The 23,572-nt window shown below is 30.2% G+C and overlaps 1 protein-coding gene and 1 long non-coding RNA gene across 2 annotated transcripts in view; one reads left to right on the top strand and one right to left on the bottom strand.

Annotated features, from left to right (window-relative positions):
- Positions 1 to 712: 712 nt before the first annotated feature.
- LOC135266733 (uncharacterized) lies at positions 713 to 1,322 on the bottom strand. Its single transcript, XR_010334902.1, has 3 exons — positions 1,074 to 1,322; positions 872 to 1,024; positions 713 to 827 (listed from the first exon to the last, which is right to left on the bottom strand). It is a non-coding gene; the product is annotated as an uncharacterized LOC135266733 (long non-coding RNA).
- A 10,248-nt stretch (positions 1,323 to 11,570) lies between these two features.
- Positions 11,571 to 23,572, top strand: part of LOC658772 (SIFamide receptor) — a 79,741-nt gene continuing 67,739 nt past the window's right edge. The window contains exon 1 of the mRNA XM_965132.4: positions 11,571 to 12,141. Coding sequence (XP_970225.1) covers positions 11,691 to 12,141 — 451 coding nt within the window. The 5' untranslated portion in view covers positions 11,571 to 11,690. The remainder of the gene's footprint in view (positions 12,142 to 23,572) is intronic.

Raw genomic sequence — 23,572 nt, forward strand, 5'->3', positions numbered from 1 at the left:
CTATTCTATTCTATTCTATTCTATTCTATTCTATTCTATTCTATTCTATTCTATTCTATTCTATTCTATTCTATTCTATTCTATTCTATTCTATTCTATTCTATTCTATTCTATTCTATTCTATTCTATTCTATTCTATTCTATTCTATTCTATTCTATTCTATTCTATTCTATTCTATTCTATTCTATTCTATTCTATTCTATTCTATTCTATTCTATTCTATTCTATTCTATTCTATTCTATTCTATTCTATTCTATTCTATTCTATTCTATTCTATTCTATTCTATTCTATTCTATTCTATTCTATTCTATTCTATTCTATTCTATTCTATTCTATTCTATTCTATTCTATTCTATTCTATTCTATTCTATTCTATTCTATCCTATCCTATCCTATTCTATTCTATTCTTTCCTATCCTATTCTATTCTATTCTTTCCTATCCTATCCTATCCTATTCTATTTTATTCTATTCTATTCTATTCTATCCTATTCTATTCTATTCTATTCTATTCTATTCTATTCTATTCTATTCTTTCCTATCCTATCCTATTCTATTCTATTCTATTCTATTCTATCCTATTCTATTCTATTCTATTCTATTCTATTCTATTCTATTCTAATCCTTTTGAGCGATACTTTTATTTCAGTTTGTGATGGGTTTTGTAACATTTATTAACACAACGGAGTGGTTTACAGATTGTGGTGCAACTCGAATTTACATTTTTCGTTGTAAATTGTAAAACAATTTCCATCTTAAATACTAGTATTTACTTTCCCTCAGATTATATAACCCCACAGCGTAAGAACAACAAGTTCTAATTACCTAAAATTTCTAGATCAGTGTCAATATTTTTCTAATTTACTTACAGCCCCTCCAAAACTGTAACCTAATGTGAAGCCACCCCAGTCGATCTTCAAGGGATTTAGGGAGTGTAGCATAAATATCATAAAAACTGTTCTATTCTTAATATTCCAGTAGTACCAAGGACATTGCATCAGAGTATTAAAAATATCACCAGTCTAAAAAAAAATAGATATTAATTTATAAATTGTACTATTTTTTTCGTACAGTGTCGGCAAGGAGTTGCCCAGCTTCTGTAAATGTGTACAATATGAGACTACCACAGACTCCCGAAACAAAAATGCGTGCTTTGAAATGATTACTTGCACTCATATTTAAATTCTGTGGGAAAATATTGCTTAAATTTGTTCCAAATCGAGACTTTCTTACATTGAGAACAAAAAAGATGACAGCGATGAGGCAAAGTACAGCCAAGCAGAAATAAACAGGAATCGCTTTTTGTATAGATACTAGAATTCTGGTAATATACCTAAAAATAGTTATGACTAGAGATATACTAGTTAATTAGAAGACTACTTCTGTAGGGCCACATGTTGAGATATACACGAGCGCAAGTTTCTGTATATTGTTTTCTGATATTCCATATTTTCAAAAATTGTGGTTTCATCTAAATCATTGTTTTTCGAAATTTGCAGAATTTTTTGATTAAGTAACACGATTTGGAAATGTGCTTGCAGGAATAAATATAAAGCAATGGCAGGTAACCGAATGGATGTATAGACTGCAAATGGGTAAGAAGAAATACAGAAATAATAAAAAATCGGCGACCAGTGCCCGAAATAAGCCTTATAAACTTGTGGGAATATGTGTGATTCGGTGAAGTCACCCCACACTGGTAGCAACACAATTCCACAAGCCACAAACGGCGTCCACAACAAGCAGAATTTTCTCTGCATATGATTACAACTTTTTAGAATTTGATTTTTTACACTGGAGTTGAAAATATCAGCTTTCCAAAAATACGATTTACTTTCTTCCAGTAACTGTTCAAGCGATTTTTGTTTCGCAATGACAAGAAACTGGGTAACAACGTGCTGAAAAATTCCAATGTGATAAGTTTTTGGAAAATAAAGAACTCTTACATATAACATTAAAGACAGCGCACCTCCATATCGAACGAAAAGATCTAAGCTAAAGTTTGTAATCATGTAGTAACTTTCAAGCAAGATACTGCAAGTATTAAAAGTGAAAGTAACTCTATTATAATAATTAATTTTTTTGGAATAGCCATAATCTATGAAAATTTTTCGGATAAAACTGAAAGGATCATCTGAGTCTTGAAAATATTTTGATCTTGTCATTGACATTGTGAAATTTTCAAACTATGTATAAATTCGTCCAACTTGTTCAGCACTTGGTTTTAGACTAATTGAAAAGTAGTTTGATGCGAAACAATATCACTATCGACAACTTCATAATGATTTGTTAAGAAACTAAAATACAAACAATCTAATTGATTTTTAAATACAAGCAAGTAGTGGAAAATTTGTATTATATTTATTTTTTAATTGTTTTAATCTTCTGATTTAACAAAAAAAATTTTTTGAGTTCAGTTTGTGATAGAGTTTGTAACATTTATTAACGTAACTGAGATACTTAAGTGACCAATTTTGAGTTTTTTTTAAATTTCCACAGAAACATTTTGAAAATATTGTGCTCTTGTGATTGGAATTGTGAAATTTTTAAACTATGTACCTTGTTAAGCACTTGCTTTTAAACTGATTGAAAAGTAATGTTATGCCAAACAATATTATCTACAGTCGACAATTTCTTAATGATTTGTTAACAAAATGAAATACACACAATCTAATTGATTTTACCATAAGAAAATTTATAATTCATTATTATACTTAAAAAGTTACTTGTGTATTCCAATACTTAATAGAAATTAATTTAAAATGTTAACACCTAATATTTTTAATTTTTGGCCATATTCTATAATTTTGTTTCTTGAAGCAAATCACCAGTTTTAGTTTTGTGTCCTTCAAGATTGAAAAACAGAGGTATTATTTATTGGCAAAGTTCATACCAACTCTTATTACAAAATCAATAAATTTTATTTAATAATTGAACTTTCAATGGTCTACTGCAAAAAGCAAATAATAGGTTTTTTGTTCCATTAAACAATGGTATTGAAAGAACAATTTTTATACAAAGTATTTCAAGCCTGAAGAAATAGCACAAGATTTCTGAACGATCTGTATTATACTTGTTATATTTATCGAGTAATCATTTTCAAACTCAAACACGTACCCATTTTATATCTACAATGTGTTTTTAAATGATTCTCTTCTAGTTAACTTTAAAATTAATTAACATGTAAAAAAAATGTGCCGCTCAACTCAACTAAATTATCTGTCAATGATTGTCAAATCTGTCAGTTGTAAAATTCAATTTTTTTTGACAACACTTTTATAATAAATGAAGAATGGTAATATTCAATGTCTTAATGCCTATCATTAGTTCTATGAAGCGGCATTTTGTGATTTTACATAAAAACGACTAGATGAGAATCATTTAAAAACACTTTGTATATTTGCTTATCTTCGTATATTATAAATTTTAGTTTTATTCTTAATTTGCTTATGGCAAAAAAATATTTTAACATCACCTTAGAAACTGTTGAAATATTTTCTATAAGTGTTCGGAAATCGGGATTAAACCTGATCACCTGGTATATAACTCTCTTCGACTCGTAAATAATCGAAAGCTTAATAGTTATGGATTTGCGTAATTTTATGGTTAATGGTTTAATGAGAAACTTTATTTTCTAATGTACAAATAAATAAAAAATTGTTGTTTAATTCCATTTGTAACAAAGCTGCGTCTTTCTTTTCAAATTATTTTTTCTAGTTTTGAAAAAATTTTTTTACGAGAATTGAAACTAATAATTACGGCGTCTGCTACAACTTTTTTTCACAATTTGCCTTTAATTTGATAACATGAAAACGGTACTCTAAATTTTACCAGTAAAGATCTTTTTCAAAAACTATTCATAAAAATAACATTTTGAGTGTTAATAGAGTTTTAAAGACGACCAAAAACACATTGTACAATGTGTTTAAAAATGGTTGTTTTAGTCATCTATGAAATTTGAACGTAATGTGCAGCTTAATTTAATTGTGAATGCCGTCAAAGTGACAGATTCGTCAAAATAAGACAAAAAGACTTCAAATCTAAAAACTAAAAAAGACACAACACTAAAAATCACAAAAATATAAGACACAAATAAAAAATAAGAAAATAAAAAAAATGCAAAAAAGTTAATTCAAAGATTTGACAAAGATGACAATACTTAGAATACAATTTGAACGAAGCGGCACAATAAATTTGAACTCCATAGTCGACTTGATGAACAACCATTTTTGAACACACTGTATTTGCTTGTATTTGACTTAAGTCTTCACTTTTAGCGAAATGTTGTTGTACAAATAAAGCAATTGTTGGCAAAAATTACTTTGATTTGAACTTTATACACATTACTTTTGAATTCATCGAAAAATTGGATCAATTAGAGCGCTCCAAAATTTTTCAAGTAGTTTATTACATGGTATAAAATAAACATTTTCATTGGCTTTTCCGCTTAAGAGAAAAATTGAAAGCGAGCTTCCCGTTTAGTTCGCAATTTTTCTATCAGCCATATTTCCCCGAAAATTGTTAAAGGAAATGATTTGCTTACACATCATTCTTGTCGGGAACCCTTTGTCAAGTGCTTGCTATTTTATAGTGCCATAAAAATGCTTATACATCAGCCGCTTTATTACGTTTTTTAATTTGAAAGGATGCAAGAAACAAATCTGTGTTGCGTGCGAACTTGTTACATTTCATGCGAAATTTGCAAAGTTTTTCATAAAACTGCGTCCTCCGAATAGCAATATAAAAGTCCAGGACAATATTGTATGCCTAAAAATTCAGCATAATGTTTTGCCAGCGGCCACCTCGACTTCTTCGAGATGCGAGAGGCTGACATAAATTTAGATTTATTTCAGTTTTGACATTGAGCCTGAAACCGCCGCCCTCTTTGTTTACTGTTCGCGATCGGAATCTCGCCAAATTTTTTCACTGATAACGTATTGGAGTTGTTTGCGGGGAATTTTGAAGAGGTTCGTCTACCTTGACACTGAATCAAAAGTCAATTTATTTTAAGCCGCAATAAAGCCGGTTTAGGGCACTTGGCAGTGCATTAATCGTTCTGCAAACAATAAAATCCCACTGAATCAACATTGTTAAGAAACTACGCTTAATAATAACACCTCGGTAACAATTGCCAGAGAGTAGGGTCTGCGCTTTTGTTCCACCATAATAACAGGTGGCTGCTTTATGCTCCCAGGACATACTTTTCAATTGTGCCTGATTATGTCCTTGAAACGTGGTCTGGCAAAAAGCGCTAATAAAATCGCCAAACTTAAAAAGTCGGGCAAATTTAATTAGGAATTTTTCGGAGATACCGCGCTGGAGAATCGAGAATGTAAATGATTTTTTCCGGGACGTGTTGATTGAAGAGTTAAAGTTTTGCAAGAGACGTTAGTGTGAATTAGGCAAGCAAGGAGTTGGGATAAGAGGGTCGTTATTGAAGGCCGGTCTGTAATTATGGAAGTTTTTGAGGAGGGCTTTCAAGGAACAGGAATTTTTCCACTTTCTGTATTGTAAGAAATCTAATTAATTTTAAATGATTAATTAATCTTAAACAATTTTAAATAAGCTTTGCCGCTTCGGATAAATTACGGATAGGGATATTATCCTCGGCAGGGTGGAGCTTTTACACTTTGATGAAACCAATCAACTGTCACAGTGCTCCTAAATAATTCCGCAGCAATAAAACACGAACATCTGGGACTGTGGACGTAAATACTCAATAGATCAGCAAATTTAGTGTAAACGGTTTTGTCCATTTAAACCAGTTTTCGTATTTTAAGACTATTTTTTTTATTTTTGAAAAACTGTAAAAAATGGGATCGGTCTTATATCGTTCAATATTTCTAAAACTATAAATTATACGACAAAAAAACAAACATACTTAAAACTTCAGTGAATTTTGCGTCAAATAGGTAATTTTGTTAGCTAGATTTTCAGTTACTGGGTTTATGATGATTTTTATATGTGTAGATAGGTAACAGAAATTTTCACCAAATTGTTTTATTTAAAAAAATGCACAATTTAGATTAGATTTTTTTCGGTTATACCGGAACTCGCTATCAACTTCCTTATTTTGAATAGAAAGCTATATTTTTTAATGCGTTTTTGAATTACTAGAGTTATTCTAAGGTAGTTTTTATAAGATTTCCCTATACCTAAATTTAGCCGTTTACGAAATATTTATGGTTTAAATTTTTTTTTGGTTTTGCACCTTTTAGTTCAAAAATCGATAACTGCCATTTTTTAAAATTTGAAAATATTTTTCTCCTCATTTGAAACAGGAAGCCTAGATCTTTCCTTTGATGTTTTCAAATTTCTAAAAAAAGCATAACAAACTCCAAATTTTTAAAGTTAAGTTTGCAGAACTTAAAACGCCCATAACTCAATATTTTTAAATCAAATGCCAAAAGTTTTCTTTCACTAAATGGTAGAGAATTTAATTCTGTATCGATCTGTATTAACATTCCCTATACTTATGTTTAATAGTTTTCAAGTTACAATAACTTTCTGTTGGGATTGAGAAATTCATTAGCCATGGGTCTATTTTTATACTTTGCCATAAAAACGAACGAAAAAATGTGAGAAACTAAAATTTTTTAAACCATCATTCAATGAATTTATTTTGTTTTTATAGGATGGATAACACAATTTTCAACAGAGTTTTTCGTTTAAGTTTTGTCAATTTTTTTTTATGACAAACTATGCCAAAATAGCTGTGGTTAGTAAGAAATTTTCTTTTTTCTCTATTAAGTATAATAAAAATTTGGACAATCTATTTGAAAAAATAAGTTATGGGTACTTGAAATTGTCCAAACTTAACCTTAAAATTTTTGGGTTTGTTAACTGCATTTTTAATTTGAAACAAATTGGGGAACAGATTTAGGCCTTCTTCTTTAATTCTCTAAATATGATTTCGAAATTTTTAAAACTAAGCGAGTTACCGATTTTTTAAGTGACAGGTGCAAAAAATTTTTAAAACATTTTAACTATCAGCAAAAAAGGTTAAACTTAGGTAGAAAAAGCTGAACTTTCGTAAAATAACTCAACTAATCAAAAAACGCTGCGAAAAACATAGCTTTCCATTTAAAATAAGAAAGTTAATAGCGACTTCCGGTATAACCGAAAGTGCTGCCATCTTAAAAATACTTTTATTGTGCAGAACTCAACCGATTATAACTGAGTACCAACTTCCAGATAAATATGTTTATTAGAACTTTTAATTCTTCTAATGTAGTGTTTCCACTTTAATTTAATTTTAAAAATACGATGCAATTTAAGAAAAAAATATTTAAAAATAAGAAAAACTAAAACAATTGTAAAAATTGGTGGATGCGCCGGGATAATGCACTTAAAAATTTATTATTAGAACTTCCAATATTTCTGATGTGAGACAGCTTGTAGTAGCGTCATTAATTTAATCTGAGATTAAATGCGTGATTAACTGATCACGTGACCAAACTGGAGCAAATTGGTTGGTCCGTGCTGTTAACTTTTAAAAACGAATTAAATTTTAACAAAGCTTTCTATGTTTTTTGTTTTTTTAATTTTTGAACAGACTGAAAAAACAATCATATTTAAAATTTAAGAATCGGAAAACACAAATAAAATTGCCAAATAATAATAATTAAAGCGTTGAAATGAATCCACAAGCCAGCAAACACTAATGAATAATGATTCAGCGTATTGTGTTCGCCTCCAATTTGTTTGCGTGTCTTCCAAGTAACTCGATATAAAAATTGCAGCGATAATTATTACCGATCGAGCGATTTTCCGCAATTCCGCTTTCATTTGGTGTTTCAGATCGCCCACAAGTCGGATATTTACGTTGGTAACCTTTCCCCTATAACATATGTGTCTACCTCCAGTTTGAAAAGTTAATCAGGAAAATTCGCGCAGTTTACAAAACTTTTCTTTATTGTATCTCCCACCCGATGACATATATATGAATAAAGTTCCGCCGCCATGAACTTGGCAACAAACCTCACTAAATACAAGAAACCCATTCACTTGGCAGATCGCTCTATTCATCAGCTTGTTTTCTCGTTGCACTTATGGTCAAGGCTACATAAACGGATCAATGCTTAAACCGTTTAACTTCCACCAAAAAACCAAAAAAAAACTCCTTTCCGACGTTTTATTGGAATGAAGTTGTTTTCGGGAGTTTTAATTAGCGGTAAAATTTGCCATTTTTCAGCCGATGGGCTTAATATCGCCACACGAAATGACATATTTTGCGAATGCTAAGTTAAAACACTGGGATAAAGCAGAATTCGTGATAATTGAATTTACAAAACGCGATATGTGTCCAGCACTGTTTTATTTTCCATGCGATCGATTCCTAACATCGGGGATTAAATATGTGGCCCGAAATGATTGATCGATTCTCACACTAAAACCCTACAGGTTCTGACCCAGATTTCCTGAATGGCCGAATTCGTGAATAAGTAATTTCGAGTTGACCCATCGCACATCATTTCGAGTTAACCTTATGTAAACGGTCCGATTTTACACTCAATTTCGTTGGGCTTAAAGCCGGTTCCAGGCATAAAAGTCAGTCGAATCAATCATAGAAACATGAAAAATGCAAAAAACAAGTATTGATCAAACGGAGTAATGAAGAGGAAATTTGGTGGGTGGGGGCTGGAAAAACTTGATTTATTGTCTAAACAGGTTGGATGTTGTTTTATTTGATAAAAGTGGATGCGGGTAGTTGAGTGAAAGAGGCGTTTTTGTGCATCTGAGCGAACAAACATTTTACATCAATAAAATTATAAGCACACCTAGAATTACTTTATTAATTAAACTGATTTGCTAATGGCTTCGCAATATTTCGTACGTGAATTTGTCATAATCAGACGAGTTAAAAATCCTTATCATTTTTTCAAAAAGAGCGTACTTTCTTCAAAATTTTTATTAACGCACCTGTTGGGAGCCACTGTGTGGCTTATGGAAGTTTATTAGTAGCTAATTTTTTCATTAAGTAAAATAAAGATAGTGGCGTCTGGACGTTTTTAAAATTTTTTAAAACTGTGGCTAACATGTTCTTTTGTGTGGAAGGTTCGAATCACGATCCTGTCAAAAAAAATTTTTGTTTTTTTTTCCTTAAATATATTAATAACAAAACATCAATTGAAATAGAAGACTAACTTAGTAGACCAAAAAGTTAATTTACCTCTTCTGTTTTGGCAATAATATTAAAATTTACGCTAATTTTTATAATTTTAGTTCAGCAGTTTTCAAAAATTGAAACTTAAATTTCAGAACGACTTTTTAGGAAAACGATGCATTTTTAATTTTAGACTGCTCCTAACTGACAAGATTGTGCGAAAAATGTGGATTTACTAAACAAAAATGTGTTTCAAATTTGAAATTGTAAAAATAATTTTTGAGAATTTTTGGAAAAAAAAAGTTGCTTACTTATAACACTCTGACTCTATTAAAAAAAACTTAAAGGCACTCCCTAATAGTTGCAATTATTATTATTTAGCAATTTCAAATCAGTCTGTGTTTTTCGATTCTTAATTTTAAAGATATTGGATAAAATAAGATTGTTACAGTAAAACGTTTTTTAACGGACACCTCTTTACAATAAACATTTTTGTAGAAACGTAACAAAACCTGTATTAAGATTTTCACCTCCCATTAGAGGACATTTCTCCACAACAAACAATTAGAAATTTCTCTTTGGTGTCCGTTGCTGAGAGGTTTTACTGTATTCCATTCTACCAAGAAATCAAAAAAATATAAAAACTTACAGTGTTGTTTGTCTAGTTTCATTGAGAATTTTTCTAGATTATTTTTTAGCATTATTTTGGGCTCTTCTATTTTACGGCTTTTTAAAAAAATGTTTTTTAGACTTAACTCAAAATAATTTTATACTTAAACAGTTTTTCTATATTTTTTCTACAATTTCTACTTCTTTAACATTTTTTTGTTGTTCTATAAACAAAACGACCTTTTTTTCGTTCTTTCTGCAATCTGCCCGGAATTCTACTTATTTATTTTTCTATTATTTGCCTGGCGCATCCACCAATTTTCTAAAATATGTTTCTGAGCATAAAGCTAACTGTTTTTCTAGAAAAAATTAGGAGAAAGTGCTGTTAACTTTTAAATACTAAGATTCTTAAAATTTTGCCGGGTTAATAACTTGTTTTTTATTATTTAATAATTACTGGCAATAATATAGTCTTTTTGAAATCAAATCTAATTATCTATTTTATAACTTTATGTAAGGTGTGCAATTATTTTCTAATAGCACAGCTTTACTGAGTTATCTTTCGGTTATATAACGTTATATAACCGCAATACATAAATACAACTATTGGTTATATTAGACTCAGCTTATATAACAGTTATCTAACCATGGTTATGTTTAGCGTAAATAACTATGTTTATATTACAGTTAGATAACTGTTATATTTCTTAACCAATGTGGCTCAAACTAGATTCAGAGTATATATCAGGTATCTAACCATGGTTATATCTAGTGTATACAGCAAAGGTTATGTAACGGTTATGTAACTGCTATGTATGTGATGCTATATAACGTTTGATAAATTTAGTTTATACATCGGTGATCTAAGCATAGTTATATTACAGTTATATTTAATATCCGCCGGCATTTTATAATAATAATTACAAAGCAAAATAGGTGATTTAAAAGTTTATGGTTACATAGTTGAAAGTTATCAAGTTCGTTGGTGGTAAAGTGCATTCAACAGTAATTTTTGCTTTTTTTATTTCTTCGTGTTGAAGCACGTAAATAGTTATCTATATTTATTGTTTATCATGTAAGTAGAGAACAGTTTTATAAAAGTTATATAAGCGCAATTTAAAGATTAGATCATAAAACAGAACCAAAGTATAACCACGCGTTATATTTTAATTATATTATATTATATTTTAAAAGTTCGATAAAGTTCGATAACAACACATAATCGCAATATAACCGAGATATAAGAGAAGTTATATAACCGCAACACAACCGCGCGTAGATAACGGTTAGATAACAGTTAGCTTATAAAAGCGTCACATTTGGGAGCTGGCGGTTATATTGGAAGGTTACATCTCGGTTATATTATTATTATTATTATTATTATTATTATTATTATTATTATTATTATTATTATTATTATGTTTATTTTTTACATATGCTTGTTCTAATGCAGTTCATATTCAATTTTACATTACAAGACGGTAGATTAACATCTAAAATTTAATTTCTCTAAAAATTAAAACAGAAATGAAAAGACCCAAAAAGCCGAGAATTTCTCAAGTTATCATAACGAAGTCGTCTTGTACAAAACCAAATAATTGAATTAAACAACAATTGGATTACTTCCAAGTTCCAAGTTGGTGTTTGCCGCCGTATGTAAATAATAATTAAACTTTCACTGTTCAAACTTGAAAGTTGAAATTCAATCGAATTGTGAAAGTCTTGTTTGGCCATTTAATCGTTGTCAGGACGGACAAACCGTCACCTAATCAGTCATCAGCAGCACCCACCTCCGGAGTCATCAACCTCTTTCCCAATTTATGAAAACATGCAAGGATTCAATCTGCCAATCCCGGCGGCAGCATCCCCAGCGCAGCCGCTTCCAGGCCCGCATTCGGGCACTCTTTCTCCGCCGTTGCTCCGCGCCGGTCGCCCTCGCCATCGGCGCGCCACTCCGACAAGCTATGCTCTAGATGGGTGTCCTGGACTTAGCCGCGCTGCGCATCGACGACGAAGAGGAGTTCTACGATGAGCGCCGCCGACGGGCCCACCTCCTAGCCGCCGTCCCCATGCCGGAGCCCAACGAGACCATGCTGACGGCCGAGTACCTGGGGAACCTCTTCGACGTGGTGGCGCACACCGAGAGCACCAAGTGGGCGAACGCGACGCTCAACGCCACCGAGACGGCCTTCGTGCCCGAGCTCTTCTACCGGCACTCGATGGCGATGACGGCGGTGTACTGTGTGGCCTATCTGCTGGTTTTCGCGGTCGGGATCGTGGGCAACTTCTTCGTGATCGCGGTGGTTTTCAGGAGCCCGAGGATGCGCACGGTGACGAACTTCTTTATTGTTAATTTGGCCGTGGCTGATATTTTGGTGATCGTCTTCTGCTTGCCGGCGACGCTCATGTCCAACATCTTTGTGCGTAAGTAACGCTTTTATTGTCATAACAGTACTTTGCGGTTATATGAACAACACCCAGAGTTGTTACATTTTAATGCTTCACGAGAGTATAACAAAGTTGGGGCAATTATGAGTGAAATATTGTTACTGAAAAACTTCTATTCTCTTGGAGAACCAGAAAGATGGTAATTAATTTTTTGACACATTTACCTAATTACTTGTGCATAAAATATTACCACCTACTGCTACTTTTTATCTCCACTATTAGGACGACGAGGAAATTATGGTGGATGCGCCGGGAAAACTAAATTCAATTATAAGAACGGTTTAAATGTATGTGTAAAAAATACAAGTCGGATTTGAATCTAAAATATTGATTTTTAAGTATAGGGTAAAGCGCTTTGCAATATCATACACTGCTAAGCTTTTAAAACGTTGTTAAATAACGTGGAACAAATTTCTTACAAAGAAATAATAATTTATACAGCAATAACAGGAACAGATATACTAAACATAAAGATTTTATCCGTTTAACTGGTTAATACTGTCCCTGTACATAAAAGAATAAAAGTGGTTTATAAAACAAAGCTTTTCAGGTTGTTATTATGAGCGGTTTTAAGTAATTTATTTTATTCGATTCTATTATCGTGCTTTTAACGGCTTTACAACGATTTTTTTTAAGTACCAGTGTTGTTAAAACATTATTTAACGATTTTTTTGAATTTAATTATTATAATTGTAATTATAATTTTTTTCAAGACGGCAGATTTTAATTAGTTATGTTGAGTAGAACATCAAAGTTTTTAGGAAATTCAAAATTTTGCAAAAATATATATTGTTTGGTTTAAATATATTATATTACTTTACCGTGCATAAAAAAAAATAGTCAAAATTAAAAATTAAAATTAATCTAAAAACCAATGTTAATAAATAGACACGTACACGTCGCTGTCGATTTAATGATTTTTTTACTCCAAAACCAAATCTGATACAAAAATTTTATAAGACACAATAATTGTTTAAAAAAAACAGATCTTTGGAATAAAAAAATAATAACGTACAACGAAAATATGTTGTAAAATGTGTTAAATCGTTAGTACACCAATTATAATAATAATAATAATAATAATAATAATAATAATAATAATAATAATTTATGCGTTAGTAGCAGACTTGTGTAACCGGCAGGTGACCTTTCAATATAACCGCCAGCTTCCAAATGTCACGCTTTTATAAGCTAACTGTTAGTTAACCACCTTGTTTAACTGTTATCTACGCGCGGTTATATTGCGGATATGTGTCGTTATCTAACCATTAATTACGCGTAGTTATATTTCCGTTATGTTTCGTGATGTAATCTTTATATTGCGCTTATATAACCATTCTTATACTATTTGTATAAGAATTATAAAACTGTACTTTACTTACATAATAACTTACATGATAACCGAGAAGTGATCTTTCAATATAACCGCCAGCTCTCAAATGTGACGCTTTTATAAGCTATCTGTTAGTTAACCACTTTGTCTAACCGTTATCTACGCGCGGTTATCTAACTATACGTGTCGTTATCTAACCTTTAACTACGCATGGTTATATTTTCGTTATGTTTTGTGATATAAGCTTTATGTTGCGCTTATATAAACATTCTAATATTTTTTGTATAACTTTTATAAAACTGTTTTCTACTTACATCATAAACAATAAATATGAATGATTATGCACGTGTTTTAACACGAAAAAGTAAAGAAAAAGCAAAAATCATTGTTGAATGCACTTTACCACCAGCAAACTAGATAATTTTCAACTATATAACCAAAAACTTTTTAGATCACTTATTTTACTTTGTAATTTTATTATAAAATGCCGGCAAATACTAAATATTACTGTAACATAACCATGTTTAGATCACCGATATATAAACTGAATCTAGTATACGCTATATTGCATCACATACATAGCAGTTATATAACCGTCACATAACCTTTACTGTATACGCTAGACATAACCATGATTATATAACTGATATATACGCTGAACTTAGCTTAGACTATATTGCTTAAGAAACATAACGGTTATCTAACCGTAATGTAACCATGGTTACATAACTGTTATATATCGTTATATAACCAAAAGATAATTCAGTAAAACTGTGCAACTAGAAAATAATTGCACACTTTACATTAGGTTGTAAAACAAACAATTAAATTTGATTTCAAAACGACTATACTATTGCCAGCAACTATTAATTTATAAAAAACAAATCATTAACATAGCAATATTTTAAGAATCTCATTATTTAACAGTTAATAGCATTTTTTAATTTTTTTTTAAAAATATTTTACTAATTTTCATAGAAATGTGAGTACAGATTCTGAAAAGATTTTGTTTCATGCTTAAAAACATATTTTACAAAATTGGTGGATGCGCCGAGCAAATAAATTTATTTATTGTTTTGCTTTAGTTTACAATAAATTCTTTTACATTTTTTTTTATTATTTTTACTTGTTTATTACTCTCTTGTCTAAGTATAATTTTTAACTTTTTGTCCGAACCAACTTTAAGCCCTTTTGGCAACTAAAAGCAGCCGCCGCGTAATTTACTGCAAAAGTTCCAATATTCCACTTTTTTCCTCAAACAACCTACTTAAAAAAATGCGAATCATATTTTACGCATTCAATTTCCACCACTTTCCATTGTGTCCTCTCATTTATAAAAAAGAATCTGTTAAACACATCCTCAATAATGCCCGAAAAAGGTGCGCCAAAAAGATTAATGACATTTTCTTTCCGCAAAATCCGTCTAAGATTAAGTAGCAACCAGGTCATCGTCCTCTTTCTTCCGACTAAACTCAGTCATAATACCAGCTCCACCCACAATATAACTATTATTCATTGCAACCATTAAACTACTCCGTTTTTCAATTAACTGCGATTTAAATCAGAGCCAAGTTTGCGAATTGAGAGCTAGACGTTTTATGACAGTATCAATATCTGATATCGAGGCGATGCAAACAGGAAATTCCTAGATGGACGACGGCGATATTGACTTTCGGTGTCTCGTACACTGCAAGTGATTGAGAGGATATGGAGCAAAAAATTTTAAGAAAAACATTAAACAGTTTGTCGACCCCAAAACGCCTGTAAATTTTTAACCAGACCTTGCTTCCTAAAAGCCCTAACCCAAAACTAAGCACTACTAAATTAATTAACCCTCATACATCTTTCATAACCACACATGTTATTCCAACTGCTCTGAAACGCAAACAGTACGCTTCCTCCATTATGCAAACTGTTAACAAACACTGCGGAAGTAATCTTAGAAAATTCGCGCAAAAACAATTAGAGCATATGTGTGAAGAGAATAATTAGGGCTTCCAGGATCAATACACTTTTATTTATTGGGGGATCAAAGGCTTTATTTGACAAGGGACGAGTTCACTGTCCTGCAAGCTTAATAATCGGAAATAAAATTAACTAGACGCCCTCTGGTGATGACTTTTGAACTATGTCGAAAACAGTAAAGAAATTTTCGTAATGCCACATTTAACTGACATTTAATGAATTGTTCAACAATTTTGCGTGTATAGTGTTAATTACTTACAATAGAAAGAATTACTTTAAAATTACGTGGTGGTAAATACTAGCGTTGACTTTGGTTCTGTAGTTTTTCGTGGTATAAAGTGTTTATTGTTGGAACTTGAAAGTTAATAAAAAGTGAAAAATATTTAAATTTTGATTACAAAGTGTTATCAAACAGTTGTCTAATTAAAGATTATAAGTAATGGATCACAGCGAACACAAAGTTTGGCTCAAGAAACCAATAAATTAGTGAAGTGTTATGAATTTTAGGTTAGAATTTTCCACTGAAAAAATCATGAAATGCTGCGGTAAATCTACAAAACTACAATAAAGATTAACAACTGCTGATACATTTAAGCATAAATTATGCCAAAAGGTAGGCTTTGCAATGTCTTTGTAATAATTTTCCAATAAAGAAAGTGAACCAAACAGTCATTCGTTATTCGTGTTTTCATCGTCATCTCTCATTTGTCAACATAATTTTCTTGCATCAAAGATGCAATAATCATTCCGCATAGGCAATGTAATAATTGTGAAGCCTCAAAATTCGTACAACGCTCAAAATATCCGAATAAACATTTTCCCGCCATTTATGGTTACTGTTTTCGACCTAGCTCAGTGGCGCCCCCAACGGTAATTTTACTTCCGAAATGAACCAACCACGTGCAAAAGTGACGTCAAAATTGACTTCTGACACACTGTCAATGTGTGGTGGCCCGATCATGTTTGTTTAATTCAATACAAACTATTGTCCAGTTTAATGAAATTTTAGCCCCAAATTGCAGGTCGCAGCGAATGCAATCTAATTGGATTTTATCAAGCGGAAATTGGATTTGCTATAGTTATTTTTTCGCAATGTTTGTAAAGTTACATAATGCATGCAGCTGCTGTCCTTGCGACCTCATAGATACTGAAATCCCGCAGGAAGGACGTTAATGACCTAAATCTACGCCTTATCACGGCGTCATTAAATCCCGGACACAATTGCAAGAAATCAGATGAATTTGAAGCGAGCGCGCGATTATCATAAACCACCTCATCTCTGAGCGGAATTATTGGAATTTAATCAATTACGCTAATGTGATTTATTATTGGACGGTTGTGATTGTTTATCTAATTTGCTAATCGATGTAATTTGTTTAATGTGGAGTTCAAAGTCGCTAGCACTGACCACGTCAAAGCAGGAGGTGGCTGGAGAGATCCTAAGTTTGTGTTTAAGTAATTTGGAAATTACGTTGGCGGGTGGTAATGATGTAAGTAGGTATTTTACGGTAAACAGGCGCCTCCGCCAAAATTGCAATCTTAGCTTAATTAGTGACGACGGTATAAGCAAATTTTCAATTACATTATTATTACTGGCTGGAACTTAAATAGCAGGAATAAGCAATATTTCTTCTAATTAGAAAAGTTGAGAGAAAACAAGCTCAGTTTTTTGTTAGTTTGACAAATGATTTTAAATCAATGTTTTGTATTCATGTCGGTCAATTAATTATTATTATGTCAATTCATAATATTACATTCATAATACTTTATCATCTTTTACAAACTGTGACATGAAAAAAATTTATAATGCGCAGGATAGCCAAAAATTTTTTAATTCTTTCTTGCAGCTTTTCCAGTGCAGAAAAACTCGAAAAAAATTCTGAATTTTATTGTCTTATATGTGAAATAGACCGATATTTGTGTTATTAAAAATACCTGAGCTGGTACTAACTTTTTGTACGTATGAAAATATTTTCAATATGGCAGCACTTAACGCTATTAACTTTCTTATTTTAAGTGGAAAGCTGTTTTTCACTCCGTTTTTAGATTAGATAAGTTATTTTAAGGCAGTTTTTATCAGCTTTTCCTATACCTAAGTTTAACCGTTTTTAAGATATTTTGGGTTTTTTGAAAATTTTTGGATTTGCACCTGTCACTTAAAAAAATTGGTAACTCACTTAGTTGAGAGATTTCAACACCATAATTAAAAAATTAAAAAAGAAGGTCTATATTTGTTCTTCATTGTGTTCAAAAGTAAAAATAAATTTAGTTTTTTCAAAAAAATAATAATAATAATAATAATAAGTGGACCATATAATAAATGAACGAGTAGTCCTTACGAATATATATATATATATATATATATATATATATTATATATATATATATATATATATATATATATATATATATATATATATATATATATATATATATATATATATAAAGAAATACTAAAAAATAACAAAAATGACAAAAATTGAGACAATCAATATTCAAAACATAAATTACAAAAAAAAATATTCTAGTAGTTTGATCTTTACAGTTTTATTTTGGCGAGAGATGTTTTAATTTTTATTTTACTGGATGGAGAAGAATTTTGTTCCGACCTAAAAAAATTTGGTTGTACACAAATTTTTAAATGATCATCAGTATTAAAACTCCCAATACTTCTAATGTAGGGTTTAGACAAAACAGCCAGTAAAAATTTAATTTTTTTATTTTTTTTGCTTTTTTTTTGTTTTTTTATAATTATCAAAAAAATAAAAATAAAATAAAAAATGTCAGTTGTTATTAAAAAAAAACAAAAATGACGTTCTTTAAAACAGTAACTCTTAACAAACACATGAAAGCGTAACTTTTAGTTTAGTATGTATTTTTGAAAAAGTCAACAGCTGTCAATTTTTAACTGTTTTTGAAAAAATATTCCTATTTCGCTATTTTGAAAAACACTGTTAGCAGCTTAGATCACGACACTATAGTTTTACTTTCCAATTATAATTTTAAGCAAAATGTATTTATAAAAAAAACCTTTTGTGCGATATCTTTGTTATAATCTTTGTTATGTAGTTAGGGGTTGAAGATGATGCAGTGACAAAACATGTATTAATCACGTTATTATGTACAAGTATACACTGAATATACTTTTTACCACTCACATTTATCGAAATTTGTTCTTTGAAAAATGGTTCTAAATAATCACTTAAATCTTTATGTTTGCGGTAGAAACCAAACACCCAGTATACTAGTAATCTAATACCCTTTTGTCGGATTTTAAAACATGCAAATTTTAAACTAAATTAATTAAATCACTAAATTGTTTTATAATTTATAAAATTGAAATCAAATTCTGATTGTTCTAAATCGCACCTAAACGGTTGTAAAAATTTAATGTTTTAATATATTAACAAGTTTATTGTGAATATTTTAGAATTGCACATTTAAAATGTCAACTATTTTAAAGATAATAAAATTACAATTAAATGAATTTTAAAAAAAAATTACTATAGTGACCCGGCGCATCCATCAAATTTTGCCACATATGAACAGAGAAAAAAATTGTAGGAAAAATTTGTGGTGTTTATTTTCTAGAAACAAAAAATAATATTTATGTTAAACAACAAACTAATTAAACATTTACTCAAAAATAACTATTAAAATTGTTAAAGTCAAATAAAGTATAATTTCAATATTAGAGAACAGTAATCTCGCCAAACCTCAACTTTTCTAAAAACCCTGTCGCGTTCATAATTCACAAACCGAATCGAAAAGTCGCTTTCAATTAGAAAACCGAATTATTTCGCACCTGTTCCTTATCCCGGTCATAAATCTCCGAAATGGGTCACGTCCCGGTTAGATGGAATTTTTGGCCTAGATTATTGCGGAAGGTATTTAAATTGGGTTTTCGTATTCGACTTGAGGCATTTATCGATCAGCAGGTGAGCTATTATTTGTGAATCTTTCCACTGTTGGCGCACTACATATTAATATTTAATGCCCCAGGAAGTGGGTCACTGAGACAGGCCGCTGACCTCTTCGAATATATGTCATTATAGCCAGGTGAGGCACGCTTACATCGTGGAATTTATTTCCGGTAAACGGAAATCGATAAAGGAGCACGGGTTTCTACCACGGAAAAAACTTCACGCTGGTTTAGGCCAGGAGATAATCACTCATATACATATACAGCGTGGCCCAGATTGTTGGCTAGTCTTTAAATGTTTAAATCTAATTGAGAAAAATTCTAGTGTTATATGAACATTTAATAATAGAGATCATAAATGCAGCTGCTACCTTCACAATTGAATTAATTTTCTTTCAGGGAGTAGTAAATGTTTTTATTGCGGTAGTTTGTTATAAAAGAAAGAATTTGGTGAGTCAGCTAGTGGGAGGTTTTACGCCTTTTGTATCTGATCTAAAACAACTTTAAACCGCAAATTTGACTTTTTAAGTTTGCAATAACAAGTAACAAATATTACATTCTTAACATACACTTGCCCGGCGCATCCACCAAATTTGAAAACTATATTTTAATTTTTATAGATAATAGCTTTTGTGTTATTTTTGTATAATAAGCTTAAATTAGTACCTTGAAACAATGTATAATCTAAATATTCAAAATTTAAAGAATGCAGCGGCCTACTTTGTTGAAAACCCATTTCCTTTATGAATACAAAGCTCTTTGAAATGTTTAAAATAGTGAAAACAAGTTGCAATCGAAAACGTATTTTAAAATAGTTTTGATAATCTAGAATTCAGATATTAAACGAAATGTTAAAGATTCTAAAATGTCACCAACAACAAAATTATTTAATTAACAACATCTAAAATGCTATTTCAAATAACTTACTTTTATTCTTAAAGTTAATTTATTATATTAATATTTTAAATGTCGATATTATAAAAAGTTTACTTTCTTAGACCATATTTATACATGAAAAAAGTTTTAAATAAAAAGAGTCTATATTGAAATATACTTTAATGACGTTTTAATGGTATAATTTAATTTTTTTTTAAGTTAAACAAGTCTAATACTAAAACTTATACACTTCCAGTAGTTTGCAATAATAAGTAACAAATGATAAATTTTTAAAATAAACTTGCCCGGCGCATTCACCAAATTTTCAAACTTTATTTCAATGTTAATGGATGATAGCTTTTGTGTTATTTTTGTATAATGAGCTCAAATTAGTAACTCAAAACAACATATAACCTCAATATTCAAAATTTAAATAATGCAGCGGCCTACTTTGTCAAAAACCCATTTTCTTTATTAATACGAAGCTTTTTGAAATGTTTAAAATAGTGAAAACACGTTGGAATCGGAAACGTATTTTAAAATAGTGTTTTTAATCTAGAATTCACATATTAAAAAAAATTTAAAATATTCTAAAATGTTACCAACAAGAAAATTTATTTAATTAACAACAACCAAAATGCTATTTCAGAAAAATTACTTTTATTCTTAAAGTTATTTTATTATATTCATTATTTAAATGTCGATATTATAAAAAAACTTACTTTTTATAATTAAATTTATTTCTTAGACCATACTTATACATGAAAAAAGTTTTAAATAAAATGAGTCTATATTAAGAGAGTTTTTAATGACGATTTAATGGCATCATTTCTTTTGTCTAAGTCTAATACAAAGACTTACACACTTCAAGTAGTTTACAATAATGGGTAACAAATTATAATTTTTTATCATAAACTTGCCCGGCGCATCCACCAAATTTCCAAACTTTATTTTAATGTTAATAGATGATAGCTTTTGTGTTATTTTTGTATAATAAGCTTAAATTAGTAACTTGAAACAACGTATAACTTAAATATTCAAAATTTAAAATAATGCAGCGGCCTACTTTGTTAAAAACCCATTTCCTTTATTAATACGAAGATCTTTGAAATGTTTAAAATAGTGAAAACACGTTGCAATCGGAGACGTATTTTAAAATAGTGTTTATAATCTAGAATTCCCATATTAAAAAAAATGTTAAGAATTCTAAAATGTTACCAACAAAAAAATTTATTTAATTAACATCATTCAAAATGCTGTTTCAGATAACTTTCTTTTATTCTTAAAGTTATTTTATTATATTAATATTTAAATTATCGATATTATAAAAAAGCCTACTTTTTATAATTATTTTTTTTTCTTAGACCATACTTATATATGAAAAAAGTTTTAAATAAAATGAGTCTATATTGAGAGATTCTTTAATGACGTTTTAATGGTATAATTTTATTTTTCTTCAAATTAAACAAGTCTAATACAAAAACTTACACATTTCAAGTTGTTTGTAATAACAAGTAATAAGTGATAAATTTTTAACATATAGTTGCCCGGCGCATCCACCAAATTTGCAAATTTTATCTTTGTGTTATTTTTGTATAATGAGCTAAAATTAGTAACTTGAAACAACGAATGACCTAAATACTCAAAATTTAAATAATGCAGCGGCCTACTTTGTTGAAAACCCATTTCATTTATTAATACGAAGCTCTTTGAAATGGCTTTCAAATGCACAGGCAATGATATGTTATTATGTGCAATTATTGAAAATTTTATGTAACCTCAATGAGTATGAAAACCTTGTCACAAATTCGTAGACATCATCATGCTGATTTCACACCCTTTTGCTTCCATTTAGCTAAAAAGCCCCTCGAGGTAACTTCTAATGCTGCACTCCCTAACCCATATTTTTTTAATCCAAACTTTAATCGCCTGACACGATTCAAACAACTCCCTTGTTCTCCTCAATTGAGTTAAACGTATCTCGCTAGGTATCAAAATTCTCAACTCGTGCCGAAGATTTGGCACAAAGAGAATGATTATCTTACAGAGGCCCATCTCTGAGTTACTCAACATCTGCTAGAAATTTATTTCAGTTAGAGAAGAGAAAAAAATCGTAGAGTTGAGTGAGGTTGTACACCGGTTTTTTGCAGATGTCGTGGTTGTAAGTAGTATAGTAAGAGGCAACGTGTGTACTTTCCCTAGAGTAGAGCATGACCAGGGCCGCCTTAGCCCGCTTGCGCTGTGACCTCGCAGGGTACTGACCTGGATACTGCTGCAGCCGGCTAAGGGCTGACTCAGGTGCATTGATTTATCACTGTTTCGATGCACCGAAAAGAACGGAGGGTTTCCACAACAATTACAAACACTTCAATTTTAATTATAGCAGAGTTCGGGTTCTAAGTCGCAAAAAAGCCATTGTTAAAGTAAAAAAATTGTAATTATAAGCTTAGTAAATGAGGATTTGGGTCACCATTCAAATTAAAACGTAAAATCATAACACATATGATCGTACATATAAAGATAAAAATGACGTTCTATAATATATACAAGTATCTAATCAACTTAGATAATATAATTGTTTTCCAAAAATTTGTGACTGTATTATAATTTCTGTTGTATGTTTTTACATAGACAGTACACACAGGCTGTTCCGTTTTTATTGTTGCAAATTTAAACAGATGATAGAATATTTGATTTAAGGACACAAGTTTTTTATTAACATGTATCGAAAAATACTTTGTAATGCTTATCTTCTCAAAAATTTAAAAATGCATATTTCAGTTGTATAGGTTATAAAAGCTAACAAAAACACTTATCCAGATATCATACAAAGTGATTACATCCGTTGTGCAGAATATTTAAGAAGTGGTAGAAAATCGACAAAAAAATAACAAAAAATACTTTTTTCATGTTCTAAAAATGAAACATAAATTGTTAATTAAAAAAAAACAGTAATATGATGACAATGAGTTAAAACATTTGCCAGTAAGCACACTATGGTGAAAATAACATAAAGAAAAAAATATTAACTTATAAAAACATTACTTTAATCGTAAAATAAACGCAAAAGTTTCTACGGAAACAACGTTATTTGTAACTTTAAATAATAACGTAAAACAGTATTGTAACGAAAAAATAAAACGCTAAAATATAGAAAATAAAAAAATTGTAACCAACATCAACAAGCAACGTTTTAAAAATATTGTTTTTATTCTAATTTAAAATATGCAAATTTTTAGAAAAACTTTTTTTTACTTATCATGAAACCGTTCTATTTTATTTATTAAATAAATTGCCCGGCGCATCCACCA

The sequence above is a fragment of the Tribolium castaneum genome, chromosome 7, assembly GCF_031307605.1.
Source record: "Tribolium castaneum strain GA2 chromosome 7, icTriCast1.1, whole genome shotgun sequence".
In the NCBI taxonomy this organism is placed as follows: domain Eukaryota; kingdom Metazoa; phylum Arthropoda; class Insecta; order Coleoptera; family Tenebrionidae; genus Tribolium; species Tribolium castaneum.